The following is a 23,468-nucleotide window of genomic DNA, read 5'->3' as shown; positions in this document are numbered from 1 at the left end:
GTGTTGTCATCATCCCAAACCTTACTGGTTATATCTTCACTTGTATCCAAATCTCTGCCCAATTCTCATCTCTTTTCTTTTCTTTTTTTGTTACAGAATTCAAAGAGAAAAATGACATATTTTTGCACTTATCTCTTCTTTATAGCAAGAGCTCCACTGATTTAATAGCCATGCTGACTTGCTAGTTAGGGGAGGCTATGTTTGCACACTTAATTGAGAAAATATTGTTTTTTTGTCATATTTTCTATGTACAAACCAACAAGGACAATCGTGAGACAATGAAATATCTCTTTCTTTCCACCCATACAGCGTGTGGGAATTAATGACTGACAGGATAGATGGCTATCGGAAACACAACTCAACCTGTTTTCGGTCGGTGCCTGGTGTCAATATTTGAATTTGATAAGAACTGATGACCAAATCACGGCCCGCTAGGTGACTCTGTGACCCAGTGGGCTGGTATCATCAAATCTCAACATTTCTCTCAGATGACTGAGCGATTCTAAAGTTTTGTTAGAATTTGGGCTGTTTCGCTATTTTGCTCTTAATTTGCCATAAAGTAAAATGTTTTCTATCATTCTTTGTACGCTGTTCAGAGTAGCAACTGGATGAGGAATAGGGCCTACAATATGAACTCACAAAAAGCCAACTTTCTGAAGGTGACATCTTCCCTTTAAAACTGAAAATGTACTCGGACGGCATGATTAAATGAGTCAATGTTTTGCTGATTTTGTGGCTGCAAAATTTTTTGCTGTCTATTTTCTTTTTTTTTTCTTGATCTTGAACAAACAGCACCAATTCAGAAATTTCATTTAATTGTGAAACTATCTGATCAAGCCACGCTCAAGTGTAATATGTCGCAGCTGGATTAAAAACAGTTTTTCTCAAATCCTTTGTCAACGGTGTGATATGTTTCCTATGGGGCAGATGTCTTTTCATTCCCGCTGAGTATAGGTGAGAACTTTTCTACCAACATATTCTGTCTGATTAAAATCCTAATGGTCTGTAAGAAATTCACAACATACATGGTCAGACCTGTCCATGTCACCTGTAATGTGGATGAGAGAGAGGGAGATAGATGGAAGGGGGGGGGGGGGAGGATTGAGTTAATATCAATATTTGTCTTTTGGTCACTATTTGCTTACATGTCCACAGCTGTCTGCTTGACCAATAAATGACTGAATCACAGGACCGGTATGTCTTGAATGTAACCACAGATGAGGTGGGCAGCACGATGGGAAGGAATTGGAAGAGAGAGCAAGACATAAAGAGATGCAGGATGAGAGAAAAAGACTGGTAAGAGAGATAGAGTGATACTGTAAAAGTGGAAATTTTCACTGTGTTGAAATTTTCGCGCATTTTGCGCAACCAGAAACTTGTGCAAAAGTAAAAGCATGCAAATATTTTTGCTTGCCATATGCTCCAGAAGTTGATGTCTTGATTACGCGAAATTACAAGTCTTCTTACTGAGCTGAGCGCGAAAAGTTAGTCACGCCAAAATACCCACTTTTATAGTAGATAGATAGATAGATAAATGTATAGATAGACATAGACCCCCTGTTCAGATTCAAGCCAGTTTATACCAAAACTCGATAAAGAAATGACGCATAAAGAATCATTGTATAGCCGACAGACCGTTCAGGCACTTATCTTGACCGTTCTGGAAAACGTATAGATGTGCAGTTTCCCACTGCGCATGCTGTTATGGTCATGAGTGACAGCTATGGGGTCACTTTTCGTGCACGCTCCCATTAAGCCCTGCCCAGTTATACCCTTCTATGGTCGCATAAATTCAGACGCATAATGAACATGATGGAATGCTGATTTGTTATCATGTTCTAGTTCGAAATGATGCTCTGAATGATGCGAATGATGTTTCGTTATACGTCTTTTGGTTAGTCAGTGTTCAGACGTATAAATTCATCACATAGCTATACCGTTTTGGTATAGCTATACTGTTCTAGTATAAATTTTTGCGTCTGAACACCCTATGTGTGATAGATAGATAGATAGATGGATGAATAAATAGACATATAGATGAATAGATACAGATAGATGAAGTAATGATAAATGTATACTTGGATTACATAGAGAGTATAGCCATGGATAAAAAGATAAACAGATAAATACATAAAGAAATGAGATAAAGAAAGAAAAAGAGAAAATACTAAATAGAAGATGACAAGTATAGTAAGGGACATGTAGACAAAATAACATACTGACAGTAAGATAGAAATACAGAGAATGTGACAAAGATACACAGAAAGTCAAGGTAGGTTAAAGGGATGGTATAATATTGGTTGAGGTGAGGATTCAGCTACAAGATTCTCAGAAACCACTTCATGAAACGTTAAAGAGCATATAATTCCAAGAGGAATTCAACGTTACTTTAATTAAAATCAGTTTTGAAATGGCTGAGATGTCAAAAAACAACTAAAACAAAGCGACCCTAATAAAAGGTGGGTCCCACCTTTTATTAGGACCACTTTATTTTGGATATCTCAGCCATTTCAAAACCAATTTTCATCAAATACAATTTTCATTCCTCTTAGAATCATATGCTCTCATTATTTCATGAGAAGTTTCTCATTAAATCTCAAATAATCTTCAAAACACGTTGGAAATCTGAAGCTCCGTCTCAACCAAATCTGTATCATCCCTTTAAGAGTTCATTCAGCAGGTTGCTGTTTTTGTTTCTGTAGGCCTACCTATAGTATGTGTTCCTTTTTTTATGAATGCATTTGTCTGTCTGTTTGTTTGACAACAATTTGTTGCCATATCATTGCTAAGGGACCAGTTTTAGGGTAACACATTGGCTTTGATGTGGCAATGGGTCAATCAGTTTAGGTGACAGTCAAACGATCCATAGTATAATTAGGTCCCCTCCCTAGCCCCCCCCCCCACCTCCTCCTCCCCCCTCACATACCCAATTTACTGTTGCACTCGATGAGGCAAGTGTGTGTGTGTGTGTGTGGGGGGGGGGGGGTTAATATTCACTACAGGCTGACTCACTAGGCTTAATGTCCGATTTATGACGTGTGATGTCGTACTTTTTTACAACCACTACCACCACCAGCAGACAATTGGTAGCCGCTGGCAACCGTCTCTGTCTGTTTGTCAGGTAAGGAGGAGCCACTTGATGTCTACAGATTTGTCAAGTCATAACACATCTTAGCCACGGGGGCATCAATGCACACGTACACCCCAAAACCAGAAACTGGCAAATATTCTTTTTTAGATAATTGCAGTACATGCTATGGGCAACATTTCTCATTTCTTTAACAGGCATCATGTATGGATTACACAGCTTATGATGATTCTACTATTGACATGAACAATAGTATATGACTAGATTAGGGCTATGAAGAATATTCTTTCTTTTTTTCTTAAAGGAATACGAGTAATGAATGTTGAGGATCATGGTAAAAAGATTTTTGCACCAAACCAGTGATATTCTATGTACACTCCAAATTAGGTGTATGTCACATAATACAAATCTTCATATAATTCATAGAAACACAACTTAACCAGGGACCAAAGAAAGTTGTTCAGGCAAAAAACAGGGGAGCACACTTCTATATTATATGTCATATCATGTATTATTTCTGTACCCCTCATTTAACTGGTTACTGCTAGTAACACAAATTGGGAAAGAAAAAAAGGTTACCCTTCAAGAACCCTTCAACACCTCTTTTTTCTTTGACAAATATTTTACCATGTCTCTGTGATCTCCTATACAACTGTTGCCCCGGAATGAAATATTTTTGCAAATTTTAAAATCACAAATGTGTTGCACTATCACAAGGGAACATGTAAGTTCCCAGTTCAGCGGGTTCAGATCCACAAATTGTGAAACAAGTCCATTTTCTCCACGTGTCTGTGTCAGGTTATCATGGTTTAAGATCTATGCAGTCTTGGCACATTGTCACAATTGCAAATACAAGAGCAATAAGAATGCCTGAAAAGGTTTTTTTTTTTTTGTTGTTGTCTGCATTGGTAGGAACTTTCCTTCCTTCACCAATGGCAAAATGGGAAAAAAAAGGAGATTGCTTTTCATTTCAAGCGTAAAATTTGCAAACGGGGTGGCAAAGCGTATTCTTTTCATCGGCTCTGCCATTGCCGGTAGGGGGGCTCGTATCCACTTTTGGAAATTGCCATTTCTTTGGCGTAGAGAAAGGACATCGGTGGAAATGCGTGTACCTGTGTTTTGATACCGCGTGCCAAGCCGTCGGCAAGGTTTGAACGGAACGAGGAGAGACAGACTGACAGAGAAACAGACAGAGAAATAAAGAGATGGAGAAACAGAAAGACAGAGAGAGAGAAAGAGAAGGATATACAGAGATAGACAGAGGGCGAGAGGGAGGCAGAGAGAGAGAAATATATATATAGAGAGAGATGGAGATGACGAGAGACATACAAAGTGACAGAAAGACAGAGGAGAGATGGAGAGAGGGAAATAAAGAGAGAGAGATAGAGAAACAGAGACAGAAATATATACAGACAGAAATATATACAGACAGAGAGATAGAAAGATAGAGGGATGGAGAGAGACATACAAAGAGATTCAAAGACAGGCAGATAGAGATCGAGAGAGAGAGTGTGTTAGAGAGATACAGAAACAGACAAATATGTAGAAACAGAGAAATGTAAAGATACAGAGACATACAAAGAGGAGAGACAAACAGACAGAAAGAGTCAGAAACAGAGAAAGACAGTAACAGACAGAGAGACAGACAGGGATACAGAGTGGTAGTAAGACAGAGACAGACAGCAAAATAGAGAAAGAGACAGGGAGATGGAGATAGACAGATATACAGACAGAGAAAGAGTCAGAAAGAGAAAAAAAACATAAAAACAGAATGAGAGACAGAAGGATAGAAAGACAGAGAGAGATAGATACAGCAAAAGAGAATAAGACAATAAGAAATATAGAGGGAGTACGTGAGATACATACACACAGACAGAAAAAGATAAAGACAAGAGCGAAGCACAAAAAAGAACGTAGAAGCTACTGAAAGGGAGGGAGAGAGAGAGACGGAGAGTATGAGGGAGAGAATACGAAATCGTTTATTGTATTATATCATTTTCAGCTCTACCACGTTTTGAAAGTTACATCCAGTGGTACAATCACAATGGACGCATTTTCTTTCTCTCTTTTTTTTTTTTTTCCTGTTTTGGTACTTTTCTCCTCAGGAGGCAAACTCATACCCTACAATGATGAAGTTGTAGGAGTCAGGTTTCCAGCAGTGTTTCCATGGCAACGATCTAGATATCACTCTCCTCTGAGTGAGATTTGGAGAACAATGGTCACTTTAAAGGTGAATGACAAGATCCAGAAAAAATAAACTAGAAAAAATCTGTAAAACCTGAAATGAGTCAAAGATACATGTAATATATAGGCCTATAGATATATACATATATATCTATATAGAAGAGAGAAAAAAGGAGAGAGAGAAGGAAAATTCTGAATTATGAATACTTCACAGTACACATGCTAAAAAGCATACATTTTAGTAAGCAAGCTCAGCACACTACACAGTGCTCAGTATTACATTAGAACAATGTTCCACCTTCCATTGTAAACTTGGCTTCAAGAAAAATAAGTTTATGTGGCTACCATGAATAAATGAAACTACAGTTACAGAGGTTTTATTTGCTGTAACTCTCTGCCAATACAATCTTATTCAAGGAGGGTAATAACAGGGAGAAAAAAAAAATTGTAAGTACATTCCCTGCAAAACAAAAATCCCTTCATTCCAATGACACTACAGTTACCGGTACGTCCATGTACTTTGATCTTGGAGCTCCCGTCAATGACAACCTTCATTTTCGTGACATTACGATTAACTATACCTCCATGTACTTTGTTTGATCTTGGGGCTCCAGTCAATGAAAACTGGGCTAAAAGTATCTGTGCTTCCCTTTACTAAATGCATCCATCTCAACAGGGTTGCAGTGTTGACCTGTGAATGCTTCCATGAACACTCTCCAAAGGTGTTCTCCATTGAGCTTCATTCATTTATTCACAGTGCAGGGGTGTCTCGTCACGCCCAATTTGCCACCTATGAGCCGGTATTTACACCCTCCTCCCAGATTTGTCAAAATGACGAATCCCCCTCTATTATTACAATGGAGGGGAATTTTTCCCTCCCAATTCACAAGGCATCATAGCAGGATCATGTGGTTTCACAGCACCTTGAGCTCTGCTCAAAAGAGGCTGATAATTTCCATTGAATTTAGTCCTTTTTGGGTAGTTTGTCAATCAATCTTTTAGCTGACATTCAAGATGAGAACCCCAGTATTTGATATGGTAATGAATATGGTGTTCAAGAGCAATTATTATCAAAAAGTCCAAAATGTTTGAATCATCTGACTATAACTGATGCAGATTGTGCTATTTAAATGGATTTTATGTCAACACAGACAAAAAAAAAATTCTCAAGATTTGGATCATGATACAAATTTCCATATTTGAATCACACTAATTCGATTCAGTGAGAATCCCACTAGTGTTAACACTGAAGAGGCTACCCTGGATAAAGAAGATCATTTCATAAATGGTAGTACCTCTCTGGCAATCTAATATTACTCTCCCTCTCACCATAAATGAATGAATGAATGAAATATTAATGATTTACACACACAAAAAAGGAAAAGCAGCTGCTAACCCTTTGCCTGCTCTGAGTGTAAATTGGCATACAAAACCCTGCAGCCTTGTATACACTGCCCAAAGTTCCTGGCACAGATAGGGTTAAATTGCCGAAACAGGCGACCATCTGAGTCAAAAACACACAAGGAAAGGAGGTGGGTTGGGCTAAAAGACAAGGAGAGCTCTGGGTGCATCGAGGCAGAAGTACATTGTATCCTCTGCATCCACAGGAGGACTCCGCGAAACTAGCAAACAAAAAGGTAATGACCTTGAAAAAAATAGCGAGATTTGGGTCTCAATTTCCAGGTCAGAAATGTTGTTGTCGTCGAGCAGTTAATTAATCCTGGCTGAGAGCTGACGCAGGTTGTGATACCATAAAGCAATGTTTACCAGATGTGGGTTAAAGGAACTAATTTAGGGGAAACACAGGCTACTTTTCCAATTGAATGGCTGAATACAAACTACTCTTACATTATTCATTATGCAGAGAAACTGGCATGATATTCACAACACAATGTACTGTGACACAACCATGTCTCTGATAAAATAAACTTTAGGCATAGAACATTGGTATGATTTTCCCCCTTTTATCAATGATGAATAATTTTGCTATCAAAATTCTTGTCCTAGGGCTATAATTTATCTGTACAGAAGATATATGCAAAAAACATTTCATTATTCTTTAGTTGCCAGAGGAGTGTTGAGTTGCAATAATAAAAAGATATATATACATATCATATAATACCTAGTGTCAAAAATCAAAGAGCTAGTCTACAGAGTGTACAAAGCAATCTGCTGCCTGCATATTTCTTTTCGACAACAAAATTATCACGAAAATCTATACTTATAAAGTTTGGAATTTTTCCCCTCATATGCATACTTTGGCTTTTTACCTTTTAATTCTTCACGTTTTAAGTTTGGAGGAGCCCCCCCCCCCCCCCATCCCTTCATCTGCACCAGTTGGTAACCATTCATCATCATCATCAAGGCACTCGATTTAATATGGTTGTGGTATCAAATTACAGACTAGATTTCTCCACACTGAATTAACATACTTGAAAGAAAACCACTACATAAATTAATCCTCATACAGGTAGACTGGGAAATTAAATTGCACAATTTTCTCTGGCTATCACATTGATTAAATCTTAATCAGACTACAGACCAAGAAGCCATCCGTGAAAGTGTTAGGTAATTGAGGCGGCAGTATGAAGCTCTAAAAGCAAGGACGGATTTCAAAGTATCTCTTCGGATAAAGAAATTTGTCCCAATTTACACGTGTGATGCAATTAATACATGTAGGGTGGTAATAACTGAAATGAACCTATATCTACTGTCTACCATGCTATCCTAAATGAGCACAGACAAAGAGTTTGATTGGATAATGGTGCAATCAAGAAAGCCAGTCTTTAAAACATAAAAACATAGCAGTATAGCCACTATACCCTGGGAAAGCGAAAGAGAGATTTAAAGGGATCATACGATTTTGGTTGAGACCTAACTTCATGTTTCTAACATTTCGGGGTGAGATAGTGAGAAACTTCTTCTGAAATATGAAAGAGCATGTAATTCCAACAGGAAATCAATGTTTATTTGATGAGAAATGGTTTTTAAATGGCTGAGATACCCCAACTATAGAGCAATCCTAATAAAAGGTGGGACCCACCTTTCATTACAATCACTTTGTTCTACTTTGCTTTTGAATGTCTCAGCCATTTCAAAACCAAAATGTCATCAAATAAACTTTGAATTCCTCTTAGAATGGTATGTCTGTACTATTTCATAGGTGGTTTCTTGGTATCTTGCAAAAAGTTAAAAGCCCAATCCTCATCACCACCAATACTATACAACTCCTTTAGGGCAAGTGCTATCATAGAACTATCTAATCCACTTTGTCTCTGTTCACTTGTCAGAAGTGGGGCTTACCGAGATGACTTTAACCAACATTTTTACCATTATCTGTTGCAATATATGGCTAATGACATTAACCAAAAATTCATTCACACTTTCCCCTTTCTGTTAATGCATCGAAGTAAAGAAAAGTTTTTTGTTCTAGTGTACTTTCCTTTAGCATTTGATGACACCAACATGCCGGCACCTGGATCAAAGTATTCAATGAACTCTTTGACACAAGTGTACATGCTTTATATAACACTAAAATTTTCTTTAGAAGCATATCAATCACATTTTCTAATGGTACACTGCTGAAGATATCAAACACTGCTTAGCGAGGAGCAAAACTGACTATTCCAAAAATATCACCTTTTCTTCCTTTATCTTTTGATAACCCAAGGAGGTTATCATTTACCAGCACTTACTTTTTTATTTGCTTGTTTGTTGTACAGGTCTGATAGCAATAGTACTCATTAGCATCAGAACATTATTTTGATGAGATTTCAGAAGACTGGTCTGTTGTGAAAGGAACTGGGGAATATTTTGTTTAATGGTGATTTTGATCAGTGGATCAGGATCAGGACCAGTGATTTTTCTAAAAAGATGCATGCATGGTTCTACAGTGATACTCACCCTCCATGACACTTGTGGAGGTTTCCAGTTTAATTCTGTTCTACTGTATGTGGGGGGGGGGGGGATGGTGGGCAGTCAAAAAATTACAGAAATGACACCACTCTGATATAGTCTTCTGCCTCAACCTTTAGTAACCACACCATACAGTGGAACAGACTTTAAAGGGATCATACAGTTTTGGTTGAGACCTAATTTCAGGTTTCTAACATTTTTTGGTGAGATAATGAGAAACCTCTTATGAAATATGAAAGAGCATGTAATTCTATGAGGAATTCAATGTTTAGGCCTATTTGATGAAAATTGGTTTTGAAATGGCTGAGATATCCAAAACAAGAGCGATTCTGTTAAAGTGTGGGACCTACACTTTATCATGATCGCTTTATTTAATTTGTTTTTAGATATTTCAGTCATTCCAAACCCAATTTTCATCAAATAAACTTTGAATTCCTCTTAAACTGGTATGCTCTGTACAATATTATAAGTGTTTTCTTGGTATTTCGCAAAAAGTTTAAAGCCCAATTCTCATCTCCACCAATACTGTACTATCCCTTTAATTTCACCCCCCCCCCCCCTGTAAAGATGAGGACAACATAACAAAGGAATGAGATAACAGACGACCCGACACGTGCAGACCAACTAACCATAGCCATTCACACACTTGTAAGGAATTGGCACATGTACACAAATCCACGCCATCACTAAATCAATCACAGCTAATGAAATAAAGTGCCTCGGGGGAATGAATGAGTTCCCCCGATCAGGGCATCGATGACATGATTACCCATCAACAGAAGGGGCGACTGCGATATCGGCGTGATATTACATAATATCGGGGAGCTGGTTGTGGTGCCCTTTATGCGCCAAAAGCCGAATCTGATGGATTTCTCTAATTGGCACGGTACCTGTAGCACCCTAGCACGCTAATGATGGATGATGTGTTTGAATGGAGTACCTCCTTCCATCAAGAGCCCCCATATCAATCAAATCTTACCATCGCAAGCTAGCAGGCTTTAGGAATCATGATTGCCACATAACCTGAACTGGGTTTCTGGTTTAGCTGTGCACAGACAAAAAACAAAATGAGGGTTGCTAAAATTAGGACTTATAAATTCATGCCACATATTCGTAACTGGGTCATGGGTTTAGTAACACCATGTTGCGAAAGAAAAAAAAAAGAACACCATCTCCTTTTCTCATCAATGAAAGCTAGCTGCAGGCATCTTCTTGTTACACATAGTTTCAAGGGTTAATCTACTGATTTAAATACCACTTTATGGTATCCATATCATGTGAGTAACTGAATGTTGAAAAAAGGAGTGAGGCACTTGAGATGGAGCTAGAGATGGATGTCATTTTGAGTAGCATTTCCAGCAATCCCAAGTGCCATGGCAACAGCTCAACAATGATCCAATCAACTGTCAAGGTTTACTATCAGTTGCCATAGCAACCTCTTGACAAGTCTTTAAAGTGTTGCTATGAACTCAGTCCAAGGGAACTAGCAATTTGATAGGAACTCTTTCTACCAGTGTCCACTGAGAATCACACACAAATAAAGGCAGTCTGTCCCTGCAAAAAGATCATTAAAAATACTCTGGCAGATATGGTAGCCTGATACATGGCCTCTTCCATTTTTTCCGCATCATGGCTGGAAAAGGCCTAAATGTTCAACTGAGAACAGAATTCACGACTGCTGTATAGCATAAATCAAAAGAGAGCCCAATCAAATATGTGGTTTACAGGAGTTTTGGATGTGAAGTACCGCGCATGAAAAAAAGAAATTGTAGGATGCTTCGAACCACCTTGAAATCTGAAGAGCAATCAGAAATGGGGGCATTCAATTTGTGCGTTTTTCATTTGGTCCTGCAGAGATTGGTAAAAACACTGAAATCAATTGTTGTAACAGCTTGCCACATCCAGCTCAGAACATGCTCAAAATGCAAACATGAACACAGAAATCCATGCCCTAGCTCATACTTCTCTATTTTCCCATCAAGATACATGATTACTGGGCAAACAGTATCATGTAAACTGTTTCTTCCGATAGTAGTCTTATCTTCTAGCCCTGTTGTTGGTTTTAAAATACTAAATTTCTGACGAGTCCTTCTTTGATATGTCCACAAGGGTTTTGCGACATCTAATAGGAACTCATGTGTTTAAAAAAAGGGCTATTAATCAGTGAAAATTGTGAAGAGCGACAACCAAACGGAAGTCTTCTTGGAAGAAAGATCTGTTACAGGGCATTCCATGGATGGTAGTCAACTACAGTTTCTGCTACATCAGACTGAATAGCAAAGAATGCTCTCAAGTTTGGATGGAGAAATTTACTTCTCATTGCACTGGGGGAAAATGATGTGAAACACAGAACTGGCATAATCTTCACATGAAAAGGAACAGTGAGAAAATGCAATCAGCATTTTAGTCCTCAAAACATGCTTGAAATAAGTGTGAGGAATGCTTTCATTTCTTGAATATCACCCAATGTCATATCTGGAGGACACTAGAAAAGGCCAAATAAAAGTCTCCGCTGGCTTCAGATTTTTAAAAAGGATGGTATAGTATTGGTTGAAATGGGATAACTTTTTGTGAGATACAGTACTCTCCGCGTAATCGGGTATCGCTTAAACGGGTACTCCGTTTAATTGGGTAGTAATGTCAAAATCAGTTCCAATGCACATTAACATAACCTGATAATCGGGTTGCCTCTCCGCATAAATGGGTAATTTTTTTTCTTCTGATCTAATTTCTACCCACATATTATCACAGATATGACACTTCAAGAAATCATGAATGTCAAAATTTCCACGGCTAATCACATTCTCTGTTTAATTTGCAAGGAGAGAACCGATCATTGGGGGAGTGATTACACATGAAATCACATGTACCAGTACCGACTTGCCACACGTAAATGAACATTACACATGTAGCTGGCACTCACAATTGCATAGACAGACATGACTTGAACACACTTGCGCTTCTCCCTTGCTCCGCAACAATAGTTCACAATACGAGATGTTTGCAACGAAAATCAGGCCATGCACCAGCTCCAAAATTTTGTTTTTCCCCACTCACTTCTCGAAAAGTAATCTGAGGTTCTACGTGACTAATGCACGCAAAGAGACGTGTTAGCGAGGAGTCCATAATCAAGCAACAAAGTTTTCTGAAGACACAAAAGAGTGTAGATTATTGCTCGTAGCTGAGCAAGTGTAAGGTACCAGTATGTATAATGTGCCGTGCAAGCACGCGTGTTCAGCATACAGTGCAGATGTTTGGTGCAATGTACAATGCATGTACATACACATTGTGTGTGTCAATTGTGAATGAGACATGTTCTTCTGTTAATCGGGTACTCCGCTTAATCGGGTAAGAAAAGCTCTGCTCGAGCCTACCCGATTATGCGGAGAGTACTGTACTAAGAAACCACTTACAGAACATTAGAGAGCATACAATTCTATGAGGAATTCAAAGTTTATTTGGTAAAAATTAGGTTTTGAAATGACTGCAATATCCAAAATACAGGAAAATGAAGCAATCCTAATTAAAGATGTGGCCTAACTTTTATCAGGATCCCTTTGTTCTGGATATCTCGGCCATTTCAAGACCCAGTTTTCATTAAATTAAAGGACAAGTTCACCTTCATAAACATAAGGATTGAGAGAATGTAGCAATATTAGTAGAACACATCATTGAAAGTTTGAGGAAAATCAGACAATCCGTTCAAAAGTTATGAATTTTTGAAGTTTTTGTGCAGTACCCGCTGGATGAGAAGACTACTGCAGTGTATGAATAACTTAGATGTCACATGCGTACAACAATATAAGGAAAATATAAAGAGAATTTCACAAAATTCCATCTTTTGAAAAAAGTACAAATTCCCCTGACTCGTTACCGATAAATGTTATGGGTAATATTATTCCCCCTGCCTTTAGAAAGAGGCAAGTCAATTGCTCTTTTATTATGCGAAAAAAGTGAAAATATGTTGAATTTTCTTTTATATTTTCTTTATACTGTTGTACGCATATGACACACAAGCTGTAGTAGTCTCCTCATCCAGCGGTTCCAACACAAAAACTTAAAAAATTCATAACTTTTGCATCGATTGTCCAATTTTCCTCAAACTTTCACTGATGTGTTCTACTAATATTGTTGCATTTTCTCAATCCTTATGTTTATGAAGGTGAACTTGTCCTTTAACTTTGAATCCATCTTAGAATTACATGCTCTTTCATATTTCATAGGAGGTTTCTCTCAAACACACAAAAAAGTGGAAACCTAAGCCCCATCTCAACCAAAACTATACCATCCATTTAAGAAAGTCATATAGAGCTCAAATCTGATCATCAGACCCAAAGCTTCTGGGTATATATTATCATATATTCAGGCACACAAAAATCTTAATATTTCATGTATTTTCATTTATATGTAAGTATTAGTGTCCAGACATTGGTGGCTTGAGGGATTTTGCTGTCGGCTCAGCTTCTGAAAGTCCTAGTGTCTGTACGAGACAAAGACAAGCATGTGTTTAAAACAAAGCTGTCTGTCCACACTTGGTGCATATGCTCAAAGTTCATATCCAATTACATCAAAATCCAGCAAAGGACACACTTTTGCCGTACTTTGTTTGGTTTTGATGACGAGAAACAACTGGTGCGCGGGTTGCTTGGAATCACTCCCACAGCTGAAAATAGTCGATCATTCCTAACAGCCATGTGTGTCTCACTAGCCTGCCTTCCATACTGTGGGATATATCATTTCCATGCAATGTCCTTCTTTGCCTGCTATCCACCGAAGTCAATAAATATATCAGTCTAGGAGAAGACTAAGGCAAAGCCTTGAGGCAAAGGACAATTTAAAGGACAAGTTCACCTTCATTAACATAAGGATTTAGAGAATGTAGCAATATTAGTAGAACACATCATTGAAAGTTTGAGGAAAATCGGACAATCCGTTCAAAAGTTATGAATTTTTGAAGTTTTTGTGCAGTCACCGCTGGATGAGAAGACTACTGCAGTGTACATTGTCACATGCATACAACAATATAAGGAAAATATAAAGAGAATTCACAAAATTTAATCTTTTGAAAAAAGTACACATTCCCTCGACTCATTACTGACATATGTTATGGGTAATATTATTCCCATTGCCTTTAGAAAGAGGGAAGTCAAGTGCTCTTTTATTATGCGACAAAAGTGAAAATATGTTGAATTTTCTTTACATTTTCTTTATACTGTTGTACTCATATGACATCACGAGCCTTAGTAGTCTCCTCATCAGGCGGTTCCAACACAAACATTTTAAAAATTCATAACTTTTGGATCGATTGTCCAATTTTCCTCAAACTTTCACTGATGTATTCTACTGATATTGCTGCATTCTCTCAATCCTTGTGTTAATGAAGGTGAACTTTTCCTTTAATCCCATTATGTTATTTAGCCAATAGCTGGAGGCAGAAAAAGCAACCTGACATCCGGGGATGAAAAAAAAAAATCTCGAAGTCTTGAAACCAGGCTAATTCTTGGCACAGTTTATAACTGTGAATCCTTGTGCTTGGTTGCAAGAAGGTAGAGGTAGAGGACCAACTCGACCAGACTGTAATCCAGGCACGAATTGGAGATTGTCACGGATTCTCCAGGTTCTCATCACCAATCATGGGCCGACGGAGGAATTGGACCGTATTTACTCCTCGCTGGGGACCGTCTGGCCTGCTGGGCGGAAATTGTCCTCCATCCCAGCGTGGAGCCATTAAGAGTTGCCAAGTGGCAGGCTGACCCCCAGAGGCAAAGGGGCACTTTTAGATAAACTCCTGGGAGGGAGGCTAGACTGGCAGACATTACAGGTGTTTGCAATGAGATGTCAGTCATGTTCCCCATTCAGACTGGGAATTTTTTTCTATCTGGGCACCTCTTGAATATCCTAGTGTGAAGAGTCCATTCAGTAAACTGCCATTGGTATCTGATGAAACACTGATGAAACACTGCTGAAAATTTGAGCAAAATTTACCTTTCTCACCCCTTATGTAAACTCCTTATGGTCAAAAGGAGATTCCAGATTGACACAACTCTTCCTTCGAAACATGGATGAATCATAGAATCAGCGAGCTACTGAGGAGCGCAATCCAGCACTGCTTGAATAAAAGTTGAGGCGCAGCATGCGCAGGGCTGGCTACCATTTGGGCTTCATGTTTTTTCCTTTGTTTTTGTTTGTTTTTGTTTGTTTTTCTTACCAGGCTTCGTCGTCGTCATCATCATCATCTACCCATCTGAAAGGGAGCTAGAAAATTTCATTGCTGACACTTCAACATGGCGCATTCTTTGCCTTCAGTCGCCGGCAGGTGAACTGGTAACCGAAGAGGGAGAAACTGACAGTCATATACAGCGTACTACTTCTGGGAAAACTGTCATGTTGCAGCCATTTATTCAATCAACATGAACTCATTCCCTGGGACTCCATCTACTGCCAATGTCACTGGGGACCGTTTGATGAAATTCCTTCATCTCCCACGCATTTCCTACCACACACAGACGCTCCATTCTTTCTGTAAAGTCTTTGTGAATGCCAAATTCTCTTCTTCATGAAGTTAAGCATTGACAAAGATATTTATTAAACTACATCAAATTCCCTAAGGTAGTATCTTCACCACTACATGTGGTACATGTAGGTCTATGATGCAAATTCGTGGTGCAATTGTCTTCTTGGCTTACTCCAAATTGGAAGCATGTCCGCTCACCTTACACACACAACTTGTACATGAAATTGTACTGCTTGTTCTACCTGCCTATAGATCAGAATTATATGCTAGCCACAATCTGTTCAGAAGTTTGTTCACATTTTATTCCTGCCTTTGTAATAATAGAAAAAGAAATAATTACAATGGCATAGGCCTATATGCATTTCTGCAACTACTCAGCCAAAACAAAATTCAGTGAGCTTTTCTTTCTCGTAGAACTTCACTCTTCTTGCAATGATTTTACCACAATCCCCTCTGAAATATAACAAATATTGCAAAGTGACCTACCTCAACTCCCCTCTTTCTTTCTAATGCTGAGGAACTGCCATTTGTTACTGCCAGATTGCTACCATCTGTGTCTTGTCCAGAATACTCCTGTTTTATTTCACTACATATAATTTGTTCCTTCTTTCCATTGAAATTCCTTTCACCTTTCTGTCCATCCAGATAAAGTTTTAAACACGGATCTGTTACTCTCTCTCCCTCCCTCCTTCTTTCTATCTATTCGTCTATAATATCTTTATTTCTCTCCTTTATATCTAGATAAGTTTTGCTGTCTGTCTCAGATGTCCACATAGAGAGAGAGAAAAAAAAAAAGAATCTGTCGCTAACAAAGTCCCTCTGTTCAATTCTCATTCAGACGGTTCTCTGTCACACATTTGTGACTGGCATAATCTGGAGACCACCCGTAGCTCCACACCCTGGCTTCAGACGAGTGGCAATGTCTGATTGAATCCAAGCCAGAATCAAAGCTAGCCTGGTCCCGATATGGATTTATGATAATTGGATTTTGATTACCCCTGATTTAGACCATGGGCATGGTATTTGATGGATAACACAGAGAAGAACAAAAAATATACTACACAAAGGACACATATTTTCATGTTCGAACAGAAAAAGAGAAATGTGCAATGCCAATGAAAAAAAAAAAATATGATGAGAAAATATATCTATTACCGAGTCTCATTTTAGAACTGGCATGCATCTTTGAGAAAATCATTTCACTCTAAACATACACACATCTGTTATGTTATCTTCATAATAAATGTTTTCAACATGTTTTCAAACGTTATTTCAATTTCCAGTCTGAATGTACAAATTAGAGATGGTTTGATTGCTGCAACTTCTGAGAAAGACATCTGATAATTATGCATTCTTACCCCTAATTATATTTTACCTCACCCTTAAAGCAAATACGAGAGTATTCCTTTTGAGAAAATAGGCATAGTATGTCACAAATGATTACAGCCCTTATGACCGTGAAAGGCAGTCAATCGGAAAACATTCACCCATTTGCAGAGCTATGCCAGGATATGCCTCACAATGAAAATTATGTCATACAGAAAAAGAGATAGAGATGGGAGACATATATATATATATATATATATATATATATATATATAAATATAGAACACATAAAATATAGCGTGAGATAGAAAAATATAAACGTGATTAATGATAGAGGTACTCACATAAAGTGAGACATTTACTTCAGACAGATATATTTCATAAAATGAAAAAGAGGGAGAGATACAAATAGAGTAATATATGTTGAATATAAAACGGGGGCAGAGAAAAGACAAAGTAAGAGAGGTGGGAGAGAAAAACATAGCAGGAAGGCAAGATTCAAAGAGACAGAAAAGAAAGAAAGAGTGAGAGGGAGAGATGAAAAGATATATATAAAATGAAGAGGGAAAGATACAGATGGAGTATATTTCATAAAACAAGAGGCACAGAAAAGACAGAGTGAGAGAGGTGAGCGAGAAATAGAGTAAGAAGGCAAGATTCAAAGAAACAGAAAAAGAAAGTGAGAAAGAGAGAAAAACAGGAGAGATGAAGAGATATATTTCATAAAATGAAATAAAGGGAGAGATACAGATGGAGTATTTGTTTTTTCATAAAACAAGAGGCAGACAAATGACAGAGTGAGAGAGAAATATAGCAGGAAGGCAACATTCAGAGAGACAGCAAAAAAAAAGAGAGGGAAGAAGAGATGAAAATACATATTTCACAAAATGAATAGAGGGAGAGATGGAGAAATATATTTCATACAGCAAGACACAGAGGCAGAGATGAGATAGAGTGAATGAGACGGGAAAGAAATATAAAGTAGAAAGGCAAGATCCATAGAGAAAGAAAGAGAGAGAAAAAAACGCAATGTAATTGAGAGAAAAGTGTGATGGAGAGGGAGATATAGATAGAACGAGAACAAGAGAAAGAGAGTGGGAGAGAAGGAGAACAATAGACAAAAAAGTACAGTGACAAGGCCAAGGCTACAGATGATCACTGAGAGAATAAGGAGATAGAAAGAGGGCAAAAGAGAGAGGAGGAGGGGAAGGGAGAGGAAGAGATGGAAATGGATGGAATGGAGGAGAGAGAAGGAGATTGAAAGACAAATGGCCAAGGCTATGGATGAGATCTGGTAAGGCATGTGGAAATAAAGGATAGTCTACTGTCTGGACACTTCGTATTCAAACAATGTGTACACTCTAATACTATAAAAAGAAGTCTTCATTGTATGCACACACGCAAAAACCTCTCTCTTCCTTGACGCTGTGCCTAGTCTTGTTTCAAGTATTAGACAGTGCAGTAAAGACTCCCAAATTCCCAATGCTATTTTGTTTTTGTCAGTGAATTCACCTGTTTCTCTATTGTTCTAGAGCTTTGAGGCAAACCGTCAACTCCATCATAATCTCAGAGCATTTCTTCCAGCAAATCAGATGATCGTTGACTAATTCATTGAAAGACATATAGGCCTATCACCTTACTAATCAAGTCAAATCTAACAAGCCTCTGGCTTTTGCTGAATTTTGCTGAATCTGTTACATTTTGTATTTTACATCAAATTGATTGTTATTATTGAATAAATGTATGAAATGAACTGAACTGAATGAAAAACACTGATATGTGTTTCTACAAGCAGAGCATAGGTCATGTGCCACATAAAACTAGCCAACATCACAAAGGCACACAAATTTGTGAATATTTCAGACCACTCATTGAATCACTAGAACAATGATGATGATTATGATGATGAACAGCATTTACAGGGTACCATTCATCTGTAAAACATTCCAATGACGAATAGAAGATGAAACATTTTAAAAATTTATAATGGGTTGGTTATCAATAATCAATGCCAAGAGCACAACACATACAAACATACAAACACACACACACAGACGAACATTTGACAAGATCAGCCAGATGAACAAAAAAGTGCAGTGCAGTGCATGAAAATGAAGATGAGATTATATCATGGACACGACACTCATATCAAACAAAGAATTTGAGTCTAAACATTTTAAAGCTAGTTATATATGCACTTTGACAAGGGCACAGAGGAAAATTAGTAAAAACCCCACTGTTCTCTCCAGTGCGCCAAAAGGGGGTGTGCGGATGTGCCTGTGAGGTGTGAGCTTGACCCCCTTTTCTCATCATTTGAACAAACTTCTTTGGAATCGTCCCGACCAGTAAGAACAAAACGTTGTCAAATCACGCATTGCTAGCTTGCATTCCAGACCCTCTCAGCTCTGTTTTCTATGACTTGAACTTGTGACCTGCTGCTGGGACGGGTTCACAAGAGCAGGGAATAATCTCCCGTCTCAAAATTGAATTGCAATGGTCTTCAGACATACGTTTTGTAACAAAATGGCATACAACTCTATGTAACAAAATTGTTACACAAATGAAATTTTGTAGAGCAGTCATATATCCACAAAGCGCAGCAACTTGCTATGCAATACCAAGAAAATCATTCCTCGCATGAAAGTGGGATATCACACCACACTTCGGTCTTTTGCAATGTGATGAGGAAATCAAAATAAGAAGTAAAATGACTAGGAGTTAGACTATTCCAGGTTTCACTACAACAACAATGGCAGAGTGTTATTGGACCGAACTTGACAGTTCATCACCTACTTCGAGCCGGCGAGTTTGCCATTGACCTACAAATTTGTTTGAACAGACGAACAAATGTGCTCTATCTGGTACAAAGCCTCTATACACACTTTTAGCGCTGGCATTTGCATTTCCACAAAAGTTTATCTAGGCTCCACAAAAGTTTATCTAGGCAGCACAAAAGCAGTGATAGATAAAAAGGGACATGATTTATGAATGACGTATATATCAGAAGCTTGGCAAGAGGGTTGAGTATCATGGGGAACCAGAAAATTTCATTAACTGAAATATTGACTTCTGGATGAAAATAGACATAGCTAAATACAAGTCTTGCCATAGCACAGATTTTGTTTTCACCTCTCTGCAATTTTCTTGTTTTTCCCGTGTGTAGACCTATTGATTTCCACTTGTCGGCCTATTGATTGCATTAATGGTTTCATTAGGTCACTGCTTTAGTTCCTGTACACATTTATTGTAACTCTCTTGCCACTGTACTGACACAATACACATCGTTGCTGGGGTGATATCACCTTGCATCTCAATTTGTGGTTAAAAAATCACTTATTTGAATCAATTGTCAAATAATCAATTCAGTAATGTCCTGTCAAAATTCTAGCTGTCTTACCCCAAAAATGAAGCCACCATGATAATGTCAAAGAAAAGGCGGCTTGCCTGAACATTTGACTTTTTTGTGATACAAGGTTTTGTCATCCGAACACAACATCACTTCAGTCAGACATTTCACTCTTTGTTCTCTAAAGCAACTTTTCCTTACTATACTACAGGGGATGTACCCTAACATTGTTTGAAATGTGAAAGTGAGAGGCAAAGAGAAAGAGAAATAAGAGAGTCAGAGAAGAAAAAAAGAGAGACAGTTAATGCATACATATATATATTGTCAGCTGAGAACCAGAAGGGCTTTAGTGCAATTTTGGGGATATTGAGTTATTGGTATCATGTTGTAGAGCTTGATTTCCTCTACATTATGATGTCAATTTGGAATTATTTTCATTTCAGTCAAATGTTACAAATCAAAACCACAAGGGTGCTATTTCACCCAATATCTGGAACAACGCTTTTCATAAATGTACCCACTTTTGATGAAGAAAGCTTTATATTTCATAGAAATTCTTTATTTCTTTTAATTCATGCTCAAATCTTAGAACACAATAGCGCTCATCTGATTTTCAGCTGCAGATATATACAGATTAACATTGGTGAAACCATGCAACTTACCTGAGGAATTTCTCCCGCAGATAAGGTGTTCATAGGCTTGAAGCATTCCCCATAGTTCTGCCTCATTGGCGATCCCAAACTCCAGTACGGCCAAGGTTAATTCGCCGTCTGATTTCTCAAAGTACGGTGCACAGGCTCTGTAGAAGAGTTCTGATGTGAGAGCCTCCATGCACGCCGCGAGATAGAGGGCCGCATGATCCTCCACATGGCTCGAGATCCGTGCTTCCACGAGCCACCGAAAGAACCGGCCCACGGGAAAGTTCAGACCCGCCCGGGTGGTCTTGCCGCACCTCATCTGCTCGCTGCTCATCTGATAAAGCGAGAGTGCTTTGACGGCAGCCGTGATACAGGCGTCGGCCAGTGAGGGCGACATAATGAGTTTGACGGCCGTGTGGATCTCGTGCTTTGTGCACTTGGCGTGGACGGTGCTCAGTCGCTTGGCTTCCCGCACAATCCGAACAAACGGTCGCTGGAGGAGGAACGACAGTCGCTGGACAACATTCTGCGGAATGCGGTCCACCAGTTGGCATATTTTGTCACTGCTGCGCAGGACACGTCCCACCATCTGCTCAGTCCATGGCACCTTCTCGAGCTCGACCAGACGGCTGTAGCGCTCGGCGAACTCAAATTCATCCGGGACGCTGGTGTTGAGGGTGTCCACACTACCCCTCTTTGAGGAGTCCCAGTCTAAGGCGTTGGCGTTGCTATAGTGACCGTGGGAGGCGGAGGAGTTTGTGCGTGAGTGGGTGGAGTGGCTCATCGTAGTACTCATGGTATTGGATGAGGTATTGGATGTTGGGCTATCCACGCTGGTACGCTGGAAGGCTGTTATCACACTGCCTAGTCCAGCCATGATAGTCTATGGAGTCTGGTTAGCATCAGAAGGGGCGACTCCACACTGTCCAGTTAATACCCTTCACTTTCTTGATATCTTCTCCTAGCAGAAACCTTCCAAGAACAGAAAAATGAAAGAAATTGTACTTCAGCAGGATATTTAAACAGATGGAAGTGCCGACATCAAAATCGATACGGATCACCTTTTTTAAACCAATACATGTACGCTCTTGTTTAAAGTCTGTCATAAATTCTTGTGAAGATGTCGAGCATCGCGGTGAATACTATAACGATCGGGGAACAAATTAATCTTTTGTCTCGAGAAGAATATCGTAGTAAGGTGTATGACGTTTCACTCGATCGCTACTGCGGACACACGATCGCTCACTGCCCGACCCGACCCCAGGAAACGGCGTGCCCACTACCACGTCCGCATACACGCTATAACCTGCATGCGTGCACCACCGTGTCTCAATGTACCTAATGAAGCAATCAGCAGCAGCGAGCGAAACATCCCACAACTTACTATGATTTTCTTTGCGAGACAAAAGATTGATTTGTTCCCCGATCATTATGTCATAAATTCTTCAACACCATTTAACGAATCACAGCCTTCTCAGTTCAGAAATGTTTACAATCAAAATAACCAAAAGTTTTTGTCTTTGTTGAACATATGAAGGAAAAGCATGCACTCAACCCCAGATGAGACATAATGCTGACATGTAAACACACACACACACACACATACACACACACACACACAATCAACAAATATTTTGTAGTAAAAATACATTTAGCAATAAAAGATTTATAATCAAAATCTTGATAAATAAAACCATGCAGGTTTCTTAAACACAACATGTTTCATATACTATGAGTGTATAAGTCTCTTTTACAGGTGGCAGTAAAAACAAGTTCATCAAACTTTTATAAATGTTCATTTACATTCCTCATTTAACAATATAACACCTAAAAATCTCGTATGATTCTGCATTCAAAAGAAATCAACATGCTATTAAATACATCTAAAACTAGAAAAGCACTCTCAGAGCGCAGACCTCCGCCAATTAGCAGCTACGTACGAGCAGAGAACACTTTACCAGGTTGGCACCCTGCTCTTTGCGATGAATGAATGAAGTGGGCTCTTTTACGTGCCTGTGGCGTGGCTAACACGCACAAACACACACACACACACACAAGGGACCTCCATTTAATGTCCTATCCATGGGACAGTGCTAAGGACTTCATGTTGGTGATGAAGCACACATACATAATATTCGAGGCCCTGTTTTATGAAGAGTTATAATTGATTATATAGTTGATCTCTATCATAAGTCTATGGCATCCTGTGTAGTAGGGAAATATATAATCAATTATATCTTTTGATAAAACGGGGCCCTGATCTCTTCTTCCATGCGACAAGATAAGATTTTTTATTCTTTAGTTAACAAAGACCACCATGACAGAAACACACATATTCATACAGTGTCTTTCTGTACGACAGTTCAAGTCTTCTGTGGAGGAAGGCACTTACTCCCTCTAAAGAAATGCTGTATAGCTGGCATTGTTATGGGACACAATAAAGAAGGCTAAAAAAAA

At 38.8% G+C, this 23,468-nt stretch overlaps 1 protein-coding gene across 1 annotated transcript in view; it reads right to left on the bottom strand.

The window, feature by feature from the left end:
• LOC139742474 (ankyrin repeat and BTB/POZ domain-containing protein 2-like) overlaps positions 1-21,935 on the bottom strand; it is a 73,525-nt gene extending 51,590 nt beyond the window's left edge. The window contains exon 1 of the mRNA XM_071653011.1: positions 21,036-21,935. Within this exon, the coding sequence (XP_071509112.1) occupies positions 21,036-21,888 (853 nt within the window). The 5' untranslated portion in view covers positions 21,889-21,935. The remainder of the gene's footprint in view (positions 1-21,035) is intronic.
• Positions 21,936-23,468: the final 1,533 nt, after the last annotated feature.

The sequence above is a fragment of the Diadema antillarum genome, unplaced genomic scaffold (genome assembly GCF_040938485.1).
Source record: "Diadema antillarum isolate AM-2024a unplaced genomic scaffold, OU_Dant_1.0 seq00001002_RagTag, whole genome shotgun sequence".
In the NCBI taxonomy this organism is placed as follows: domain Eukaryota; kingdom Metazoa; phylum Echinodermata; class Echinoidea; order Diadematoida; family Diadematidae; genus Diadema; species Diadema antillarum.
This window is presented reverse-complemented; position numbering and strand designations above follow the sequence as displayed.